General features: G+C 39.9%; 1 protein-coding gene across 1 annotated transcript; it reads right to left on the bottom strand.

Annotated features, from left to right (window-relative positions):
- Nucleotides 1-339: 339 nt before the first annotated feature.
- LOC134445284 (meprin A subunit beta-like) lies at nt 340-15,176 on the bottom strand. The gene is made up of 16 exons (XM_063194355.1): nt 15,140-15,176; nt 14,951-15,023; nt 12,520-12,538; nt 12,374-12,406; nt 12,037-12,074; nt 11,840-11,918; nt 10,042-10,162; nt 9,565-9,743; nt 8,214-8,438; nt 7,962-8,117; nt 7,554-7,778; nt 6,728-7,174; nt 4,625-4,798; nt 4,154-4,253; nt 2,523-2,573; nt 340-1,499 (listed from the first exon to the last, which is right to left on the bottom strand). Exons 2-16 carry the CDS (start codon nt 14,999-15,001, stop codon nt 1,406-1,408), a joined length of 1,992 nt encoding a protein of 663 aa, XP_063050425.1. The 5' UTR covers nt 15,002-15,023; nt 15,140-15,176; the 3' UTR covers nt 340-1,405.
- Nucleotides 15,177-24,005: the final 8,829 nt, after the last annotated feature.

Here is a 24,005-nt window from a genome sequence, read left to right as displayed (position 1 = left end):
TATTTTTAACACCCTCGACAGTTTGCGGGGGTTCGCTAAGCGCGTGCTTGCACTCGGAGCTTATTTGAAATTTACCCCTATTCATTCCCAATGGAGGCCGGAAGCCGATAGGAACCAGGACGTCCTTAAATGCTAACATGAAAGACTACAATCTACTACATGCTTCCGCTTCCGCTGAAGAACTCTACTGAATCATGGCATCTGAACTAAAACAAAGATGGAGGAAGGCGTGATGTCACTTCCGGAAACTAGCGATGTCAAAATAAGAGTCCTATCGTTAAACTAAGGAAGTGCATGAAAATAACAGTGAAAACTACTGAGTGTCCATAGCCTTTTCTACAACCACCGTAGTGACTATTAAAAGCCCTTTCAGCTGATTCATTAGCCTACTTGTTACTGCATATTGTTCCTTCTTTACATTAGTATATAGGCCCTACCTTGAATCTTGAACCCTAAATCTAGCACAGTATTTTAGTCTAGTTGGGGGGAAAAAAACCTTCAACAAACTAAGTTCAACCCTCCAATCTGAGATCGATGTTCAATTATGCAGCTAAATTCATCACAACTAAAATAAAAACCATAATGTGAAGTAAAAGGAAAATGTTATATATAGTATATTATATAACCTTTAAACCATAAGGTCAGTATAAACCTAATGAACGCTTCATCCCCTTATGCCCTTTGTGTATCTCTACACAAATCTATATATGAAAACAACCAACCATCCCAGCGACTGTCTGTTTTAAAAGACTCCTTGACACTGTTCCTATGATAAGCAAAGGGGAGTGCTCAAGGTATTTGGAATTGAACTGTAGTACAAGTGGCAAAATGGGGATAGTGCAATAAAAAGACATGTTAACTCCATCCACAGTCAAGGGCATTAAAATTAAATAATTGTATACCCTGCCCTTCTAGAGACGGGGAAAGGTATGGTTTTCGGTTGGTTTCTCTGAAGGCAATATTATAGGCCTATTAAAACTACAAATTGGATTTATGTTTCAGAAAAATGGGCAATGACTCCTACATTACTCCTTTTGACTTTTTGCCGATATCAGGTCAAGGTCAAGGGTCAATGTCTTTTTTTGGCCATAACAAAAATGGTCTGATTTACTTAAAACCAACAACAAAATTCCCCTTTTCAATTTGTAGCATATACTGTAATCTTATACATTGGACATGTGACTAAAATGGGCTGCTTTGTTGATTCTGACTGTTGCTGCCAGAGGTTGACTACTCCGCAATTACAATTAGGGCTACAAATGCTCCTAAAGTAAGACCTACTTAAGTGTTACAATTTGCAAGGGGCGTATTTATCCATAGCACTAAACTTGATGTACTGTCATCCAAAAGCATGTTACTGTGCTCCACAGGTCTAGACCATGATGCAGGTAGCCTGTTCTGGGCATCAGTGAGCCAGCAACAGGAGCAAAGTGAAGAGCATGATGAGGGGGGAGCCGGCCATCTTCGGAGAGAAGCTGCAGAAAATGCTGTCACAAGGCCTGGAACAAACAGAAAAATGGTAAGTTGATCCATACAGTATAAAAGGCTTTTCCTACGATTACAATTTAAGACATGCAGACTAATAGTAGTATTTCAATATTTATCATAACCGTGATTTTTTTTTTTTTTTTTTAAAGGTTACTGTTCTGTAAATTGTAAAGGCCCCTGATTGGCTATTCCAAAAGAGACCCAGAGGGGAGTGTGCTCTACGGCAGTGGTTCTCAACTGGAATAGTCTTGAGACCCACACTTTCTCGTGGTCAATACGTTGTGACCCAAACTGTGTGTCGCACCTTCAGATTCTTCCAATAATAATGCAAAATATTACCATGCATTTTATAGTATGCATTATTATTTGCATTGTATGCTGATATACAATGTGTCTCATGAAGTGGAGAGGAAAAGGCCTATTAACCATCTTTCACTCTGTCTTTGACATAGTCATTTTTAGTGCATTGCATCACAGCTCCGCGACCCACCCAGGAACCCTCCGCGACCCAATTTTGGGTCCCGACCCACCAGTTGAGAATCACTGCTCAACGGTCTGCCCTATAAAGGTTGACCTACCCCATCCCGTAACACTTTAGAATACAGACTCCTTGTTAAGCATTAGTTATGCATTTGTTAAGCATTAGTAAAATCTTAGATAACCCTTTGTAAAACATTTGTTAACCATTATCTCTGTATTGTTTCCCATTACTTAATCATTAACATACACTGTTAATGGTTTTTGGTACTGATACATGTGTGTGAGAGTGTCGGGGAAGGATTGGCAAATGACACAGAAACCAATCATTTGCCAATCCTTCTCCGACTCTCACACACACGTAACAGTATCAAAAACCATTAACAGTGTTAAGAGTCCGTATTATAAAGCGCTACCCATATCCTTCTTGGTGTGAACTGTAAGTAACTAAATACATGATGGTACATTTTCAATGTCTTCTAACAAATAATACATTAACTATATGAGAAAATGTTTTATTTTATTACAAAAAATGAGGAATTGAAGTTGTGACCTACTCTTTATCAGGGTCCTCTGGGTTGGTAGTGGAAGGAGGAGGAGTTTGAGCGCTGTTTGGGGAAAACGTTTACAGTACATGTGTAATTTTTTTTCATTGTATTTTTTATAATTTTATAATATATATTATATTCTAATATTGGCCACAACTAGTATTTATTATGTACTGTATTTGGCTGATGAGGTTTGGATTAATTTCAGTTGAGCAGTTCAAGTTCTAACATGCTGGCATATTTTAAGGAACAGTCCACCATGTTTCCATGCTGAACTACAGTATGTTATCTCATCTGTGCTGAGCTCATGCAGACCTCTGGCCCTTGTGCGTGCCCACATTCCTTCTGGAGCACGATTTCACTTTGTTAACATTTACCTTGCCCAGCATGGCATTGAGTATCAAACTGGGCTCAAGTTAGAAGTGACCTCACCAAGCTCTTCCACATTTTCCCTGTTTAATATGTTTGCGTGACTAGTTCAAAGTGTAGTTGCACAAAATGACATGGGGAAATATATGTAGGATAAAAATGGGCACTATATCAAGATAAGTGCTCGTGCAGTGTTATCATGCCTTTCATTTATAAAATATGTATGATAGTGCCCATTTTGTTTCTACGTTTACTTTAACTAGCCCTTCAACAGCTATTACATTAGCTCAAACTGCTAGCGTTCTGTGTCTGTGACATTTACACACAGACCACTCCTAGATACACATATCCTTTGTACAACTTGTAAACATCCTTTGTATATCTTGTCCCTTAATCTTACTCCCACACACACTAAAGCGACTAAAATTCTTTTCCACACCGTCATAATTGAATAGCCTCTGAATTGTTGTGTACAGTAGTGCTCAGTGTGGCTGATAATAAAGACCACAAGTTCTACAAGAAACTACCATGTTCTTTGTTTCTACCTCTGCTGTGGATAAGCATAAAGTAAATGGGGTTAGTTAGCCCTAGTGATGTCAACAATAATCGATTCAGCAATGCATTGCAATGCGGGCCAGGACGATTCAATAATTGATTCTGCAAATGCCATGGTCGGTTCTAGACAGGGGACAGTAGATATATAACGCATTGCAATGCATCGTAGAATCAAACTGAATCAATTTGAATCGGATCGTTACCTGCTGAATCGTAATCGAATCGAATCACAAGGGCAGTGCCAATGCACACCACTAGTTAGCCTGGAGCTTTGTGTGTAAGTATCCTGTGTTGCTCTGTGGACCTGCGGCTTATAGAGGTGTGTGGCCTATTATATGTACAATTAAGGTTTTTTTTTCTTTCTAAGCTTAGTGTGCATGTGCAAATACTAGAGATGTACAGGATCGAAGATCCGGTTCCGGATCCGGCAGGATAATAGAGTTTTTCACAGGATCCGGATCCGGTTCCAGGATCCAGGATCCGGTAGCCGAGGCTTTTCAGTCAAAATAGTTTGAGCCAACGTGATAAAAAGGGCCCACATGTGTGAGTAGGCTATGTGTTTCAACCCTTTCGTAGGATCCAGTATCCGGTTCCGGATCCGGCAGGATCTTAAGCAGTGGATCCGGTATCCGGCAGGATCCTTAGAATCAGGATCCGGTGCATCTCTAGCAAATACACAGGTCTGTTATATAGTAGGCCTACAGAAATGATGGCACCTTGCACATGAGTAGTCACTGTCCTCAGGAACTGATGTGATGTTCAGCCGTGGAATGGTGGGGCAGGGCAGGGAGATTTTTGTGGACAGAGGCCTAATATCTGCGAGAGAGAGCAAGACGGGGAGGAGAATTCATCATGGAAGGAATATCTCTGTATGTTTCACTGATGGACTGATTTCATAGTGAGTCCATAGTGAGCACACACTAATGGTTTAGGTTGTGAAAACAAGCCAGTGCAAAGCAGATTTTCTACTTTCAAACAGAAGCCAAACTAGGGTCTAAAGTTTGGATACAGGGGTTACAAAATAAAAGTGGTACCAAAACATTGTGGAGCAGATGTTTACCAGTGTGGTGTCTATCGCGTAATGGCTATCTTTTGTCCAAAACAAATGTGCTGTTCAATTTCATAATTCAAACACATGGATTAAAGCAACAATATTTTGAAATACATGGGTAAGAAGAAATACTCACCTTGCATGAAGAAAGAGATGAACACATCACCTCCTTTAAAAAAGTCCCTCTCCTGAAGGTCATCAAACCTCATGAATATTCCGTCTGCATAAGCGTTGGCGTAAAATGTCTCACCATTTTCATCTACTTCAATTTCACCATTCTCTCGAGGGTTGCCCCAAAGCCAAAGTGTTGCTATTAGTAAGCAGAAAGAGAAAAGACATTTGAGCTAAACTGTCTGTCAGACCATATGTGCAGCTGTGTGCCACCACATAGTGTTGTGGAGAGCAATGAAACATGATGTCAGATAAGTGTCGGTTTGCGCCTTGTCTGGAAATCTATCCCAAATCCTCCATTTCAACTAAATATATACATTTAGCCTAGTGTTGAGCAGTATCAGCTGGGTTAATAATAGGGATGCACCGATACCGATACTGGTATCGGTATCGGCACCCGATACTGCTCATTATACTCGTACTGGTACTCGTCAAGCACTTGCCGATACCAGGAACGATACTGCTATTACACAAAAAAATTCAAAATCTTGCCACGTTCTGTGGACTTGAAAGCAGCATGGAAAAAAGTACTACCTCATACATTTACTAACATTTAAATCTACATGGAAATGGACAATAAAAATATCATAGGTGGAAAAAAACAAGGCCATGCATTTATTTTTATTGTATTTTGGTGGTAAAAGGTACCGGTATCGGTACTCGGTATTGGCAAGTACACACATTAATGTACTCGTACTTGTATCGGTTTTCAAAACAGTGGTATCGGTGCACCCCTAGTAAATAATGAAAGTGGACTAGGAGGACAGGTGGGTTTGACAGAGAACTGTCAAAATTCTCGTAATTTACGGTACATCCATCGGACTGCCTTCCTATGCCAATGCATGCACTCAAATGACTACAATTCTCCCAAGTACTCCTGGTCTTTGTCCTCAAACAAACCTGCAGTACGTCTTGATGATAACAACATGATCTGGCATTTCCATGAAATGGCCTCATCCCTGTCACAGTAACTACTGTATAAACCTGTGGTGGCATCACAGAATTGGTATCACAGAAACGTGTGGCCTTTCCCACAAAAATACTAATGTGTTGAGCCGAACACGGCTGACATGGGTAGTAAAGAAGCTACAAAATCTGAATGTGATTATTCTGATTCATGCAGGTCGCCTTAGTGAAAAATAGCTTAGTAGTACGTAGGTAACTGGACTTGTTATGGAGCTTGAAAATATTTTGTCAGTAAGAGATGAAAGTCTCTACAAAAGTCCAATTTAACTATTTTGACTACACAAACGAATCAAACATTTTACAATCATTTTACAACTAGAATGGGCACTCGGTAGAGCGCAAACCTTCACCTACGCCACTTATTTTTTTCACGTTTTTCACCTTTTCGTGACTTTGACCTTGACCTTTGACCCAATCACTCCCAAAAAAGTAATTGATTGTTCCTTGGGTCATGACCAATCATGCCAGTAAATTTCATAAAAATCGGCTGAATTTACGTTTTTGACCTTTTCGTGACCTTTGACCTTTGACCCAATCACTCCCAAAAAGTAATCGATTGTTCCTTGGGTCATGACCAATCATCCCAGTAAATTTCATATAAATCAGCTCAATGTACGTTTTTGAACTTTTCGTGACCTTGACCTTTGACCTTTGACCCAATCACTCCCAAAAAGTAATCGATTGTTCCTTGGGTCATGACCAATTATCCCACCAAATTTCATAAAAATCGGCTCAGTTCTGTCTGAGTTATACGAAGTACAAACAAACATTTTGACCTTGACCTTTGACCTTTGACCCAATCACTCCCAAAAACTAATCGATTGTTCCTTGGGTCATGACCAATCATCCCACCAAATTTCATAAAAATCGTCTCAGTTCTGTCTGAGTTATACGAAGTACAAACAAACAAACAAACAAACATATTAACAAATAAATAAATAAATACACAGCGGTCAAAACATAACCTTCGCCGACTTTGTCTTGGCGAAGGTAATCAATCGATTTTACATGTGAAAAAAAAAACTGTAATAAGGCGAATATCGAAAATTAAATAATTTGACAATAAATCTAGTTCTTGGATTGCATGGAGCTGAATACTCACAGTTGTCTCTTGGATCTGTAGTCATACTGCTCTGCTTCGACATGCGCTGCTGCATGTTTGGATTCTGGTCCACCACCAGGACTGTAAACTGTCTCCATGCCAACGGCCACTCTAGCTGGTCATCATAGTCCCCAGACACCAGGCGCACATACATGCCAAAATATGGCATGCCCAAATCCAGCTGAACTTGATAGCCATAACCATCAGTTGTGTAGTATCTTGGGCTAATCATAGAGGTATCGTTACCATCACTGTCGTTCAATAGCTTCTCAACGTTACGTATCTGCCATTTGTGATGGGGACATTCAGTTTCTGAGAGGTTTATATCGTCGACAGAGAAGCCCCCACTTGAAGCTCCTGCTCCCTTGCGGCCCTCAAACTCCACCTGGAAGGTCTTTGTGGCATTCAGGGGAACATGATGGAGCTGCCAGTAATCAGCTGGGGAAGCTAGGGAGAAACAGCAAGATAAACTGTGGCCAGTATACATAGTACTCAGGGACGTATTAATGCACAGGCTAGATATGGCTGCAGCCTAGGGCCCCCCACCTGCAACGATTGGTCAAAAGTGAAAAGATGCAGAATTATGAGAAGATGCAATATTGAAAAAATCATCTGTCATTTTGAGTACAGTTGGTATATGTGTTGTCCTAGCATATAATTATGACACTACCCATGTAAATTTGTCACAAAATTTGCTTTCCGGGGGGCCTCAGATCAACATGTAGCCTAGGGCCCCCAGGCCATCTTATTCTGGCCCTGACAGTACTTACGAAGTTGTAGTCGTTCTATGATATGACCTTATCTCAAAGATTATTCTGGACATTACCTGTGATTTGACCCATGAGTTTGCGAGTTCCTTCTACATCGTATTTGTTGTCAAATTCTCTGATCCAGATGTTGAGCTGGTCCATCTCATTGCCGTTGTAGTAGTAGTAGAACTGAAGACACTGGATTTGGCATGGTCTACTGGGAGTCACCATCCTGGTTATGAGCCTGGAGGAATCCCCTTCTTCTCCTGTCACTGTGCTGAAGTGCATGAAGAGGCCTTGACCTAAGACAGACACGCAGACAGATAGATGATAAAGGTATTAATTAATTTCAAGCATCAATATCTGAAAACTTCAGCATCCATATTCAATAAGTGTCAATATAATTTAAAGTATTTAAATGTCAATTCACTAATTTAGCTGTTTAATTGCAAAATTCTTTTTTTGCTGAGGAAAACTTTTTGTACCCTGCTTGTCAGTGCCCAGGTAGGTGTGGTCTGAATGGGGACCTCCATCAGTTCGATTCACTCTCTTCCATTCAGATGAACCTCTGGAGCAGACAGTCATCTCACACATGGCTTTATCATCAAAGCTGCAGTGCTCAACAAAGGACACTGCTCTATCTATATTGGGGGGGAAATGAAATGAAACTTGGTTCAAACTAGCATAATGTGATACAGTTGTGTTGATTATTTGTGTCTGTCATCCATAGTTCTTACTGCAGCTGTAAAGCCTGTTAAGTTCCAGTGTATCCGTGTTGCTCATCTCTACACTTTTGCCGATCACATCTTGAAACTTTGGGTTCTTCGTGATGATGGTGGTCCCATTTCCATTTCCGTTAGAGAATGCGTCGGAGACATAATGCATGACAGATGTGTAGTCATATGGAGTATTGAGGAGGCTAGTCTCCTCCGCACTGGCTTTATCAAAATTGCCTTCCTTCCCTTCACGAAAGAAAAAACAATACTGAGTTAGCATTCTTGAATTCATGCAAGCCTTTTTACTGTATATCATATCCAAATGTTTTTCCCCATTCTGGAATTCTAAGTTACCCTGAATCCATCCATAAATCCTGTCACATTGCACACATGGTCACAATGTATACATAATCAAAAGACTGTTCTAACTTCTGTTATAAACTCAAGGTCCAATTTCAAGATCTAGTATTGAGGTTTGTCAAGGTGTTTCAGGGCTGAGCTGGTAATCTGGCATACAGGGCATATTCCCAGTGGGCTAACAGTCCTCAGGACCTTTGTTTTCTGTAGTTTTTTTGTGTGTGTTTCAATTTTTACTTTAGAAACTGGCCCTCAATGTGGATGGGGCTGCCCATGGTGCCCATGGTGGGGGCTGGATACTGCCAAATGCCAAATGTCCCGGTCGTTTTTGGTTCCTTTCCAACCCTGCTAAATTCCTATGACATTGGTTGACATGACAGCCAGGTTAAGGCCATTCGAGGGATATGTTTGCTGCAGGATACGTGTACATGTGTACAAAGATATGCAAAAATGTGCGCACAGTGCAATATTGACACAACCGTGAGAGGCGATCTTCCAAACTTCCATGTTAAAGTCTCGATAGCCTATGACAATGGTGAGAAATATTAAGCAGAGCCCCGTTGGCTACCTGCCCCATAGATGATGCCTCCAGTATCGTGTGAAGAGATCCGATTGTTCTGACGAAAATATGTGCACTCGATCGCATGCGGTTACGTATGTATTTAACTCATTGATGCCTAAAGCACGTGCAAAAAAATGCCTGCTGAATGCCTAAGCCCTTGTTGGGAAAGTTGCCCTCAGACTGTAAAAACCTCAACATCTCAGCCTCTGATGCACATAAAAGCATGAAATACCTGTAAGTTGCATTTAAAACCCTAAGACCCTCATCTTGCATTAGAATGTGTTCATTCCGGTGTAACATATCCACATTTTTATTTTAAAAAAGCTAAAATCTCAAAAACCTGAATGCAGCGTATGTCGCTCCAGGCACCAAAGGTCAAACAACATATATGAGTCTTCAGGCTAAAATGGGTTAAGTCACACAGCAGACATAGTATCTCCTAACAATCAGTACCGTCTTGGATGTTGTCCCAGACGATTGTGACATGTTCATCTCTGTCATATCTCGATTGCTCATGGTAGAATCCCAGTGCATGGAGAAGTTCATGCTCCACAATTTCAATATATTCACAGCCATTTCCAATAGAAAGATGCTGACCATGAGGGTCATCCATTCCGATATAAGACCAGCATCTGCAAGACACGATGAATATACAGTATTGCTATTTAGTGTTAATGCATTACATTGTAACCAGTCTTAATAGGCCATAACTTAAGGAGTTGTATTGGCCGGCTCTATTGGCTTTTATTGGCAAGTGTGCTAAAGTGGGCAAACACTTCCCCACGCACAATGCATATACGTAGTATACAAAAGGCTGACACTAGGCTATACATACAACACAACAAAACGATAGAAATGTGTGGAATTTCTTTTTTCAAGCTGTATCAAACAGCAGTCCATGCTAACTGTAATTGACAAAGAAGACCTTACCCATCATCCTTTAGAATGTCGATGTAGGGGTTGTTTTCACTTAGTGCTGGAGTGAAGTCGATGCATGTTTTCAGCCTGAACTGCTCAAATGCCCTCAAAATGATGCCTTTGGCATGCACATCTGAGAGAGCAAAGGCAGAAAACAAAAGTAGTTTTTTTTTTGTTTTTGCTTGATTCAGAGTTGTGGTTTACATAGAGTTTTAGCTTAGAGGTTTACAGCAGCCTAAGTCACTATAAAATCAATGTCTGTGTGGTGTTATTTTCTGACATTCACGCAAACAAACTGTCACACAGTTACTGACAAGGACAAATTCCATCGAAATTCCCCATTTCCCTCCACAATGGGAAGTGATTTTAAACCAAAGTTCACCAAATAAACTACCAGCAAAGAATACCAGTGTGCAGTGATTCCTCCTTCATTTACTTTGATTACTCTTACTGCACATCACCAGCACCTGGACAGTGGCTGTGCACAGGAACGCTACTTTGGGAAATGTTTAAAATTACACAGCATAACATGCTGACGCTTATATCCAAAGCGACCTAGTTATTCAGGTGATGGGTTAAATACCTTGCTAAAGGGCAGTGGTTCCCAAACTTTTTTCGTTGCGCACCCCCTTGTACATTTCAATGTGCACCCCCTAAGCGAATGTTTTAGTATACTTACGACCACTTAAACATGGCTTCACTGCAGAAATCATTGCACAGTATGCAGAGTCATTTAGGGAATCCTCATTTCCGACAGACTTGACGCTTCTTCAAGCATACAATTCACTGTAAAAACTGCTTATTTTCATTAATGCTGTACAAAAACACACATTGCTCAATTCAGCTCACGCACACCCTTGTGGCAGGCCACGCACCCCCAGGGGTGCATGCACCCCAGTTTGGGAAACCCTGCTAAAGGGTATTTCAGCCATTGATGTGTGAGTGAGATTTGAACTGCCCACTAAATATTGGACGTTGTATGGATGTGCAGATTGTTACAATACAGGTTAGGGTCAAAGGGTCAACTTTCTCTCTCCCACTGCTAAACTATTGCAACTCTGCAGTCTTATCAAAGAAACACAATGAGAAATGAGAAAATGAGACATGAAATGAACCACAGATTTTTTTTTTCTTACAGTAGTATGTTTCTCTTGAGCAACAATAGGTTTATACAAACCAAAATAGGTCTAAAACACGTCAATAGTCAATGTCTGAAAGACGTCATCTGGTGTCACACAGTGCACCTTCAATCGACATAAATTGGACATCCAACAATGACCGTAAAAGGATGTTGTTTGAACGTCTCCTTGCACAATGGCTGGAAGTCCTCTTAATCCAGGGGTGTCAAACTCAAATTGACCGAGAGCCAAAATCAAAATCTGGAATGAAGTCGCGGGCCAAACTCAACAATTATTATTTTTTTTAAATTAACTAAAATAGTGCATCTTCATGCTCATGTTTAAATTGCACATACACTCTTTGCCTTCATATTTGTTAGTTAAAATGTGTCTGGCCATCCTGTGACAGCAAATTTCATGTTCAAGTCGTTACACTATACATTAATGGTGTATATGGGACAACTGTAATACACATTTGAAATGATCTCGCGGGCCAAATTTGGCCCCCGGGCCTAAGTTTGACATCCCTGTCTTAATCTATAGGCCACTCCCTAACCACAAGACAAATTTCTCTTTGTTAGTCTATTATGTGTTCTGAAGTGGGAGAATGATACATGTTTGAGAAAGAACACTCTTTTCAACAATATTGTTGAAAGTATGAAGTTGTCTTATGGCAAATCATGTGATCTTACCAAGACTGTCATCTAGCCAATAAGGAACAGAAGTGTTCCATCTCTTGTCACCATCCGATGTAGAGCTTCTGAGGTGACCCTAAGACCAAGCATATTGACAATATATTTTGTTATGGAGTACACCATGGACTGAGTAATTTAGCACGCAATACGTCAAAAAAGACATGAATGTATAAATGCCCTTGAAGGGTACTGACTTTCATGATGTCTCCTTCAAGCAGGTGTAAACCTGCGGCTAAAAGGAAAAAGAACACAAATCTATTCACAATTAAATCATATTCTTAGCACGAGCGTATCTCATGCATACTGTTAAAACGTGCATATGTACAGGTATGCAGGGTGCGATTTGTCAGAAAACCAGAAGGGGGATACATTTCAGATTTTAAGCAATATCAATGCATTACATTAAACTGTGATTAAATTATGTGTAAAAAGTGGCGATATCAAAACCAGAAGGGGGGACAATCCCCCCCATCCCCCCCTATAAATCACACCCTGCAGGTATGTGTACACTTCATTTGCAATGGGACTTACCCTCATTGATTTTGGGAATGCTGTGAGTGTCATCTTGGGATGAAAGAGGTAACATTTCATGATTTTGGTGTTTTAGTTGTTAACCATATGCTATGAATGTAACAATAATTATTCATGATATTTAGTACTTTACTTTTTAAACTCACCTATGATCTCAGGTTTTGGCTAAAAGAGAGAGAGAGAGAGAGAGAGAGAGAGAGAGAGAGAGAGAGAGAGAGAGAGAGAGAGAGAGAGTGAGCAGAAAGAGAGAGACATTTTTTTGATTATTGTAGGAGCCATTTTATACTCACCTATAGGTAGGTTTTTAGCGTAGTTTTAGATTTAGCCACTTGGGGGAGCACTTCACTCTTATGGTAGCTGAGTCACAGGTATATTTGAAGAGTTCAGATGCAAAACCCCCTAACTCCATTTCTGAAGACCTGCACTTCTATATTTTTAGAGAACCCCGTTGTTGGTTTGGTTTACATTCATGTACTTCATAATACATAGGCCTATACATAGTTATATTACATAAATAAAATAAAAAATATGCAAATTTGATAGCTTGGTATTAAATAAAAATGAATTAAGATTATTTTCTGAAAAGGCACTTAGGGGGTTTTGCATCTGAACTCTTCATTTACAGGTGCCCATGATTAGGGGCTAATGACGGCTTGGACTGGGGAACACACGGTTCTTACCGTTGCCGTGTGCCAGCCGAATGTGATACATCTTTTTTACAGTTTTTCTCAATTGGTTTTGTACATTTCTCACAACAGAATAATCATTCTCAAAACTTCTTGTTCAATTGTGACTTCCTGCCGTTACCTGTGCACATGATAAAATACGTTTTTCATAGTTTTCAGCATTTAGCAAATGCTTTCGTCCACCATGCAATGGTTGTGTACAATTCTCAGCTTTTTCGTACATTATCAATTGCTTTTGTCATATCACTCAAAAAGCTTTGTCACTGAATGCATGAAACTATCGCACCCCCCAAAACATTAAGGCCCTAGGTCATAGTTTAAGTCTTGACATGCAAAATGATTTACCAAGCTGTCATTATGTGATAAGCCCTGTATAATTTCCATTGGATTTTTGTCTATAAATGTGATCTGAATTGGTAAATTGCTCGCAGGTAAATATTGACTCTCTCTAATCAAAGGCAGTATAAGGGATAGAGAAAACAAGCATACAATACAACAGTAGGCACTGTACTGCATTATATTACTCTTTGCCTCATGTGGCCTTTATAATTACGCTCCACGCAAAATTATAATATTTCCCTATAATTTCACAAGACAGTAGTGCACTTTATACAGTATCAGTGTATTGTTTCAAATTTATTTTGCTTTACAGGTCTAGATTTTTTTTTCTCATGGGCTTGCAAGACAAGTAAAAAGGGATGGTAGAGGGTGCATTTTGACACCTCAACCAGAGTTTGCTATTTTTCCTATTTTGCAGTGAGAAAACCTGTCAATAAATAGTCATAGTCTAAATGTATATCTAGGACAATCTTATCTGATCAATGTAATATAAAGTCGAATTTACAACATTTCCCATCCAATCTAAACAACATTTTGCTTCAGAAAAGATCCTCAAGAGTGTACTATTCAATTGACAACATGACAAAGCGATTTGACTAGCTTGTCCATACAGAGACCACACTATGACACAATGACTAACCATTCTGCTGGCACTGATACGTTCATTGACACAAAAACGTGGGTTTTGAGCAAGAGACTTGGTTTTGCAGGTCATCCACGGTGTTTTGCCATTTGTTAAAGCTGTTTTGAGAATGAATATTATGTTTTGCAAATTGCGAGAGAGATTCGAGAAATGTACAAAACCAATTGAGAAATACCGTAATACAGCACAGCACAACAGCACAGAGGTGATCTAGTTTTTATATTACAGTTTTTCTCAATTGGTTTTGTACATTTCTCACAACAGAATAATCATTCTCAAAACTTCTTGTTCAATTGTGACTTCCTGCTGTTACCTGTGCACATGGTAAAATACGTTTCTCGTAGTTTTCAGCATTTAGCAAATGCTTTCATCACCATGCAAATGGTTGTGTACAATTCTCAGTGTTTTTGTACATTATCAATTGATTTTGTCGTGTTCTGCAAAATGCTTTGTTATGATAATCCATGAAAGATCTCAGTCCCAAAAACTTTTACACAGTGACATAACATTTTGATGGCTCTGACACATTCACAGACACGAAAACCTGGTTTTGAGAGATCGGCCAAGGGTTTTGAGCAAGAGATTGGGTTTTGCAGGTCATCCATGGTGTTTTGCCACTTGTTAAATCTTTTTTGGAAATGAACATGATGTTTTGCAAAATGCAAGTAAGATTCGAGAAATGAACAAAACCAATTGAGAAAAACTGTAAATTAAAGTTTTTGCAATAAATGGGGAACAACCCCAAAGGGATTTTTTGGCTGGACATTCCATGTTTGCTGCGCGTTGAGAACACCTGCAGTCCAGGCCGAGGTTTACAGGGTAGCCTCCACAATTGTATCATAGAAAACACATAGCAAACATCATTAAGGGTTATATTTTCAGGAAAATGATGTAAATCTTATACATTACCACACTAAATGCTCCGAGTGCATTCAGCACTATCAGAAAGGACACCAACATTGTCCTTATCTTCAATGTTTATCTGTAAATTGCAAATAGTTGTTTATTCAAATGAAATCCACATCTGGTTTGTATGAAGATGATACATACAGTAGGAATTACAACTTCATATTTAATTTGAAAGACACATATACGTACATTATGTGAATCCGTGATGCCAGTTCGCCAGCTTCAGCGTCACTGGGGAAAGTAAAATGGCTATATATATATGTGCCCAGAAATGAGTGGCTAGACCTGTTTTTAATCTCTTATTGTGTTGTCATTGTGAAGATGAAAAGAATTTGGGTGTGTGAAGAAAATGTGCCATCAAATTCTGCAGCTATCTGTGTACGTACCTACATGACAAAGACATTTGTTCATTCAACATGATAATGTCACAGTGGCAATTATCGTGTCTAGTAGATTGTTCAAGGTCACCTAACCTTTACAAATACTTATGTGTTGGCATTCTCTCTTATGTTGGCACACCTGTCGCACACCATTCCTGCAATTCCTTGCCAATGCAGCAAGACACTGCACAGCAAATACTGATTCTAATGTAATTTAGCGAAGGGGAGAAGAGCTGCTCTTCTAGGACTCCAACATGGGCTTAAAGGTCACCAAACTGGGGCTCTGACTGGTACACAAAAGAGCCTGATTCTGGCATAACAGTCATACAGTATAAACCCTTGATGGTCATTCCATGAGACTGTTATCCCCTTTGGAAAGCAGACCCATATACTTCACACATTCTGAATGTCCTTTGCATCTCTCACCATACTTCTCTTCCAAGTATGAAACATGAATGTGTGTATACTGTAATTTTCCTCTCACTCTGTTCATTACTTACAAAGCAGATTCATTAGTGTTGCAATTATTAGCATAGTTTAGCATAATCACTGGAAGCGGATAGAACCTGGATATGATGTTTTGTTTGGTTCCATAGACTTCCATTGCTACACTTTATATGATTGTACTGTTAAACTAGGCAATATAAACACATGGAGGGGGAAAAAATCCTAAATCCTCACATTTTACCTGGGCTACACATGAGTGATTTCCTGGAATGAGATGGACTGTTCCTTACTATGAACAATTTTTGAATGGTATATGTAGGCCTAATGGTATATGTATATGTTTACTGTATGAGTGTACAGTATATCAGTCAAGGAAGGCTTGTTAACTTTTTCAGCCAAATTAATGTAATTTGTGACTTGGCCCACTCCTCTGTGAGAAAGGCTAGTTGGGGTATCCAATTTTTAGTGTCTGCATGTCCCTATTTGCTTGATCAACATGATTGCAGTTCTCGTCAGGGCTGTAACATTCAGCACCACAACGTGGACAAGACCCTTAAGAATGTTCCTGAGAGCTGTGTAGTCATGTTCAGGAAATATGGTAAGTAAGGTTGTGAAATTATTTGTCTTTCAGTCATTTTTTACATCATAAAAAGCTGCCACTTGAAAAGGGGTGTGTAGACGTTTTATAACCACTGTAAATGTCATAAATTGAGTGGAACTGAAAACTCAAATTAGAAGTATAAGAGTGGCAGAAAATAGATTTAAAAACAAACACATACCCTTAAGCATAAAAAACCCTTTATTTCAAGTTGGCAGGCCTTAATAGAAAACACACGGCAAAAGTGAATCTGCTAATAGCACGGCTATCTGATTGTTTTCTCACATTATCAACAAAAGAATAAAATACATATTTTAACCCATTGATGCCTAAGGCACCTGCAAAAAAAGTGTGCTGAATGCCTGAGACTTTTTAAAGAAAAGCTGCCGTCAGCCCATAAAATCCTAAATATCTCAGCTTCTGAAGCACATAAAAATATGCACTAAGTTGCATTTAAATGTTAAGACCCTTATCTTTCATCAGAATGTGTTCATTCATCCCAAACAAACAGAGATCTTTAATAAAGTTGTCTCAAATCTCATGAGCCTGAATGTTGCGTAATGCAGCTCCAGGCGCCAGGGCCAATGTTGCGCAACGCAACATCAGGCATCAATGGGTTAACAATCAGTTGGTTTTGACATATCAAGACATTCTCTCCATACTGTTGAGAGATGAATGTCAAATCACTTTAGGTGAATTTACCATTTCAACAATCTCATTTCGATTTAATTTACATTTGGATTATTAATAGCCATTTCACAGTATTTAGTATTTATTTGCATTACTTGTTACTGCATATTGTTCCTTGTGTTCAATATATTCCTACCCTGAATATTGAACCTTATTGTTCAAAGCTTAGCCCTCTGTTTCAATTATGGTTTCCCTGCATGGTTACATCAAGTTGGACTCGATCTCTCCGGACACATTCCACCATGGTCAGTCAGTGAGGGTGTTGTAAGGTAAGGCAAGGTGCATTCATTTATACAGCACATTTTCATACAGGGAGATTCAAAGTGCTTCACACATAAATAAAGAAAAGTAGATAAGTGAACATCAAGGATATGTGCAGCAACAGAATAGTGTACCCTTAGTGTAAACCAGCATGAATACTATTAAAATACTCAACAATCCCAGTGCATGTGTATTAAGGTAAAGATATAGGGCCTACTCCTGGACACTATTCCAATAAGACAACATGAGTGCCCAAGTTATGGTACAAGTATCAAGGTGTCATAACAAAAGACAAGCTAACTCCATGCAGAGTCAAGGGCATAAAAATCAAATCCTTTTATGTCCCTCTAGAGACAGGAAAGGGTATTGTTTTCAGTTGGTTTCTCTGAAGGCAACATTACACTTAAACTACAAATCAGATTTACAGTATATGTCAGGAAAGCTAGGCAATGACTCTTAGATCACCTCTTTAACTTTGGGTGATAACAGTGTCATTTTGTTTTTGGCATATGTGCCATATGGAGGAGCGGGAAAGGATCTGCACACTGCTTGCAAAAGACTTAATTTATTGGGAGCAACGTTTCGATCGTTAGATCTTCTTCAATAAATTAAGTCTTTTGCAAGCAGTGTGCAGATCCTTTCCCGCTCCTACATGTGACAGTTTTTTGATCTGGCACCTGCTGATGCTTTTTTGCTGGATGTGCGCACTTTCCACTACACTATATGTGCCATATGGGGCATATAATCCTATCCATTTCAAGTGTGAATAAAATATGCTTTGTTTGTTCTGTTTCTTACTGCTAAGTTAGCTTGTCTATAATTACAAATGCAATTTCTCCCAGAGTCTCCCTCTTGAACTTGCAGAGTGTAGCATCATCACAAAGCATGTTACTGTGCTTTACAGGTCTAGACCATGATGCATATAGGTAGCCTGTCCTGGGCATCAGTGAGCCAGCAACAGGAGCAAAGTGAAGAGCAGGATGAGGGGGGAGCTTGCCATTTTCGAAGAGAAGCTGCACAAAAGGCTGTAACAAGGCCTGGAAAAAACAAGCCCCAAATTGGTAAGCTAGTCAATATTTAGCAGAACTTTACAAAGGGACAGTCACACCAAAAATTGTAATTTCAACTATGCAGACTCAAGAGTAGTATGTGTGCATGCATATTTATCATGAAAGTTAAAGCGCAACAGTGTCCGTAAATTCCAATGGCTCCCTAAAGGTGGCAGAGTTTGAACAACTCCAAATGTGAGCCAAAAAATTAGATTTGAAGTATTTCTTTCAGAAAAGAAATGAAATAAAGTGAATAAGTGTTACGTACATTATATGAAAATGGGACACTTTCATTAGCAAGAACACATGCGTATACACATTCCATCTACAAGGTTTATATGTTGCAATATAAGCATTGGTAATTGAATGTGTGTATTATTCATATGGGTCATTCTACGATTCGGGTGCGCTTTAAGGTCCGTGGACTTTATTTGCCAATTCCACTAACTACTGTATTAACTGCATCCAATGATGTTTTGGACATTAGCACACATTTATCTGTCATATAATACAAACAGTCAAGACAACATTATTTCCCTCAGCAAGAATGAATATTTAATACTGGTTTTGGGCGTTTTCATGCCGTCCTGTTTTCCAAATGTCAGATTCGGTCTTCATATTAGCATGTAAAGGAACTTGTTTTGCCCAAGACGATTGCAAATGTTGATTCACAGTAATCACCACAATATGACAAAGCTGTCAGAAAGAACATTGTGCTTTCCATTATACATAAACTTTGCCATTTTGTGTGTGTCCACGAAAACTGTGTTAACCGTGTCACGGTCTGAAACCCCCTCCATAAATCAGTAAGGGTTTGGTCTGAAGCCATATGAATATCATCACGTGATGTCATATCCTCTTTGGCAGGATATGGGAAGACTTTTTGGTAAGTTTTGAGAGCCATTCTTCCATAATTTAATCCATTCTTTTTCATGTTCCCATAGCAGGAAAATTGCCTGTCAACTGTGTTATCAACATATTCATAAGGATTTAAATTAGAAATCACATGTAGAAAAACATGTAGACACTTCTGAGGTCCTCAGTTAGCACAACACCATGAAAATGACTGAAATGTCAAGCCGTGTAACCATCAATGGTGTTACGCATCAGCTATGACAGTTGAGGAGGACTATATTTTTGCCAATTTATCTCCATATTGAAAGACAAACAAACAAAATAATTAGTGTTCTAGGGAGATGGGTTTGTCTGCTCTGTTTTTTCTCCTAAAAAGTGCCGACTTGTTCCCCTGCACTGTTGACCGTAACACAGTTGAGTAACACGGTTGACTGTTTTGAAAGTGTTTTTGTGCTATTGATCCCTTATGTGTTGGAAAAATCCTATGAACAGACACTAGGGATTATCTCTGGAGAGGGAAGTCTTGTGTAAGGAGGGTGACTAAATTCAAATCAGACGTTGCAGGGATTTATAATGAAAAAGGTGTCAGTCTGTATCACAGTGAATCATAAAATTCTACCTATGAAGCTCAACAATCACATTTTCTATATCAGTTGCACAGAATATGACAACATCATTGGTAAGGGACATAAGCACTTTCAAACGTTGTTTCTACTCTGTAGTATTTTAGATATGTTTGAAATGACATAGTATTAGTCCATAACACTGTTGACAAAATAATTAAGCACATTTTCACTTTCATAAGAGTATTTATCAAATGATTTAAGATTAAGCTTGGCAATTTGTTTGTTTGGATACCTAAATGTATACACTATGGAAACATCTAGGTCATTTATTTGAAGAAAAAAAAACCCCTGATAATTGACATTTTGCGTTTGCCAAAAGCACACTGGAAACGTAGAATGACCCATATGCATAATCCATATTTGGATCGTTTTCTTAATATTTCTTATAGTGTATGTTTTGCATGGGCTGCCGATACACCTAGGTTGGTTCATTAATTTTATTTTATTTTATTTTTTTACAAATGAACCAGTGTATAGTAAGATATGCATAAAAAGCATTATAAAGACTTAGTAATAAGTTAATTTGATAATGTTTTGTTCATCATTAATTAATTATTTACTAAGTTTTATTAATGCTTTATAAATTCTCTTCAAATAATAAACATAAAATATTAAACATTACCACATTTCCCATTTATTTACAAACTTTTGTTAATGTTTTGTTCATCATTAGTTAATTATTTCCAAAATCTGTGTAATGCTTTTTATGCATCCCTTATTGTGAACGATAAATTGCCTAATTGTCTAGCAAACAAAAGTGATGGGCTAAATGACTAAAAATGAGAAGTTGTAGCATTGACTTACTCGCCATCCTTATCAGGGTCCTCTGTGTCTGGAGTGGTGGCAGGAGTGGTGGATGGAGTGGCTACAGAGATTGGAGTTGGTGGAGTAGTGTCAGGATAGGCACTAGTGATGGCAGTTGAGCTGAAAGAGCTTTCAGCTGTTGGGAGAACGGTGGTAGAACGGTGGTATGGAGTGGTGGCTTCAGGGGCAGTAGAGATGGCTACGGAGATTGGAGTAGATGGAGTGGTGGCAGAAGAGCTTTCTTCAATGGTTGGAATGGTGGGAGGAGTGTTTGGAATGGTGGAAGCAGTGGTGACATCAGTGGCAGCGGAGATGGCTTCAGAGGTTGGAATAGGAGTGGTGACGTCCGTGGCAGTGGAGATGGCTTCAGAGGTTGGAATAGGAGTGGTGACGTCCGTGGCAGTGGAGATGGCTTCAGAGATTGGAGTAGGAGTAGTGACATCAGTGGCAGTGGAGATGGCTTCAGAGGTTGGAGTAGGAGTGGTGACATCCGTGGCAGTGGAGATGGCTTCAGAGGTTGGAGTAGGAGTGGTGACATCCGTGGCAGTGGAGATGGCTTCAGAGGTTGGAGTGGTGACGTCAGTGGTGCTGGCTGCAGTGATTGGAGTGGTGGCAGGAGTGTTTAGACTGGTTTGTGTTGGAGGAGTGGTAATGTCAGTGGCAGTAGAGATGGCTTCAGAGGTTGGAGTGGTGACAGGAGAGGTGGCTTCAGTGGCAGTCGAGCTGGCTTCAATGGTTGGAGTGGTGACCACAATAGTGTTCGGGTTGCTTTTGGGAGAACGTGTACAGTTAGATTAAATTGTTATAACCAATAGGAAGAATTTTTGTTAATATGTCACTGAAATAGGCCTATTGAAAAAGAATTGCCTGCTATTTCGCAAGTCGCGACCCTCATCTGCTCCGCGTCTCCATCTCATCCTCTCCCTCACACACACACGCGGGCACAGTGACAGGCAGCGTCTATGCCCGACACCCGTGACAGCAGTAGCCTACTTTTCAGTGCAATCCTGGCTGGGAAAATATTGTTGCCCATTTATCCATGACGAAGAAGTTTATGCAGTCATGAAATAGTGGTGGTGCTGTCGCACAGTAGCAAACATCTTTCTCTAACGATGCATTTTTGCGGAACTCCACTCCCTGTCGCTTTCATGAACAGCTACCCGACGGTTGTTGTCTGATCTTTTTTCAATGTTCGCTAATGTTTGTAATTTAAAGTGATACTGTCCCATTTATGGAAATAAGCTTATTTTACACCTCCCCTTGAGTTAAATAATAGGGTTTTACCGTTCTCCTGTGCTTTCAACCGTTCTCGGGGTATGGCAGTGAAAATTTTACCTCCATGCTAGCAGTTAACATTGAGACCTATGTGACCAGCTCGCGGCTAACTGGTCTCATAGGACTCAATGTTAACTGTTAGCTTGGAGGTAAAATTTGCACTGTCATAACTAGAAAATGGTTGAAAGTACAGGAGAACGGTAAAACCCTATTATTTAACTCAAGGGAAGGTGTAAAATAAGCTTATTTCCAAAAATGGGACAGTATCACTTTAAGGGTCTATGCGTAGGCACAAGCCTTCTGATAAGAATCACTTTAGTGCCGATCGCAAAGGATTCGGAAGTGTGGAGTTTTGCGACTTGTTTCAGTCAAGGACACTGAAATAGGAAGGGGACCGCCCTTCCACGCTTTCCCATGCATTATTGCAATAACGTCTTGCGACTGCATGCAACCATGGACACAACCATGTCAACGAGAGCGCGTGTGCCATCACAATTTTGCATCAAACAAATAAGATGTAGGCTAACAGCTTGCAATAGGCTACGCGGCGCGCGCGCGCGCGAGAGAGAGAGAGAGAGAGAGAGAGAGAGAGAGAGAGAGAGAGAGAGAGACGTCTTCCAACAGGTAACACTTGCATACAGTAGACCTACTGTACCCCGCGACGCTCTTCATTAGGCCTATACTGGTATACCCAAAGTATTTTTTTCATAACGTGCCGTCCCGTTTTCCCCCTAAGTCGTTCTAAAATATCGACAGAGATTTATGAGTCTCGCACATTGGACTGGCTTATAAGAAGCTTTGGCATTTTTTGACAACCTATTTTATTATTACAATATGTCATTTTAATCATTCATTTCCCCAAATGGAATGAGAAGTGTAGACAAGAGGAAATGAATGTAATATTTTAGTTGACTAAAATTATTTTAGATTTCGTCGACTAAAACTGTATGAATTTTAGTCGACTAAAACTAGACTAAAACAAAAATGGTTTAGATGACTAAATTGTGACTAAAACTAAAATTACATTTTCGTCAAGAGACTAAAACTAAAACTAAATTAAAAATTCCTGTCAAAATTAACACTGCTGGTGGTTATTGGGTCACATTGCAGCTCAGTTAAACATCTGTAACACGTGACCCTATCAGACAGCGATGTGTGGATACGGCATCTCTGCCACAGTCTTGATGCGACAATGCATGCACATTCAACTGGGGACGACGGTATGTAACTGTTAATTCAAATGTAATGGCCAAAATAACACAAACGTTTTCAGACAACAAAAGGGCAAAGGAAACAAGATTATTTTAATTTTAAAGCAACATAACAGTATTTTCAGTATTTAGCTTGTGACTATACCCAAACAGGAGGCTGCTGAAGGTGATAGTCTAAAAAATCCGAGGCACACTTACATTAGTTAAAAAAAGGGATAAGACCTATGCACTCCGACTGCAAACTCTTTGCCCTGATGGTTTGCAGTTGAAATGCGTAGGCATTGGAGTGATTGGAATGAAGCTGCATGGTTGCAGAGGTTAGGGTGGTGCCAGGAGTGTTTGGGGTGGTGAAAGAGGTAATGGAAGTGTGGTGGAAGGAGTGGTGGCTGCAGTAGTTGATATGGTGGCAGTGGAACTGGCTACAGTGGTTGGAGTGGTGGCTGGAATAGTTACAGTTGTTGGAGTGGTGGCAGACGTTAATGGAGATTTTAGACTTATGACAGAGTGCTTGGAGGTTTGGCAGTACAGGTACAACTGGGTGGAAGGGTGGGGGTGTTGGCAGTAGAGCTGACTAACGTGGTTGGAGTCGTTGCAGAGGTGGCTTCACGTCGTGCTACAACTCCCCTTAGGCCGAAGTCACAACAAGACGGCGCGGAACGGAGGCGAGACAACTGAGGTCTTTCTGCTTAGTTTCGGCCGGTGAGTTCTACTCTACCTTTCACACTGACAGCGTCGGCGTGCGCGGCCAGTCCTGTTCAAAATCCCCCCACAGCCAAAGATAGCGCGCTACTTTGCCATTCATTTGAATGGGAGACCGCCGACCACTGCCGCCTAAAATCCGCTCGATATCTATTTTCCA

Source organism: Engraulis encrasicolus, chromosome 3 (genome assembly GCF_034702125.1).
Source record: "Engraulis encrasicolus isolate BLACKSEA-1 chromosome 3, IST_EnEncr_1.0, whole genome shotgun sequence".
NCBI classification, from domain to species: Eukaryota; Metazoa; Chordata; class Actinopteri; order Clupeiformes; family Engraulidae; genus Engraulis; species Engraulis encrasicolus.
This window is presented reverse-complemented; position numbering and strand designations above follow the sequence as displayed.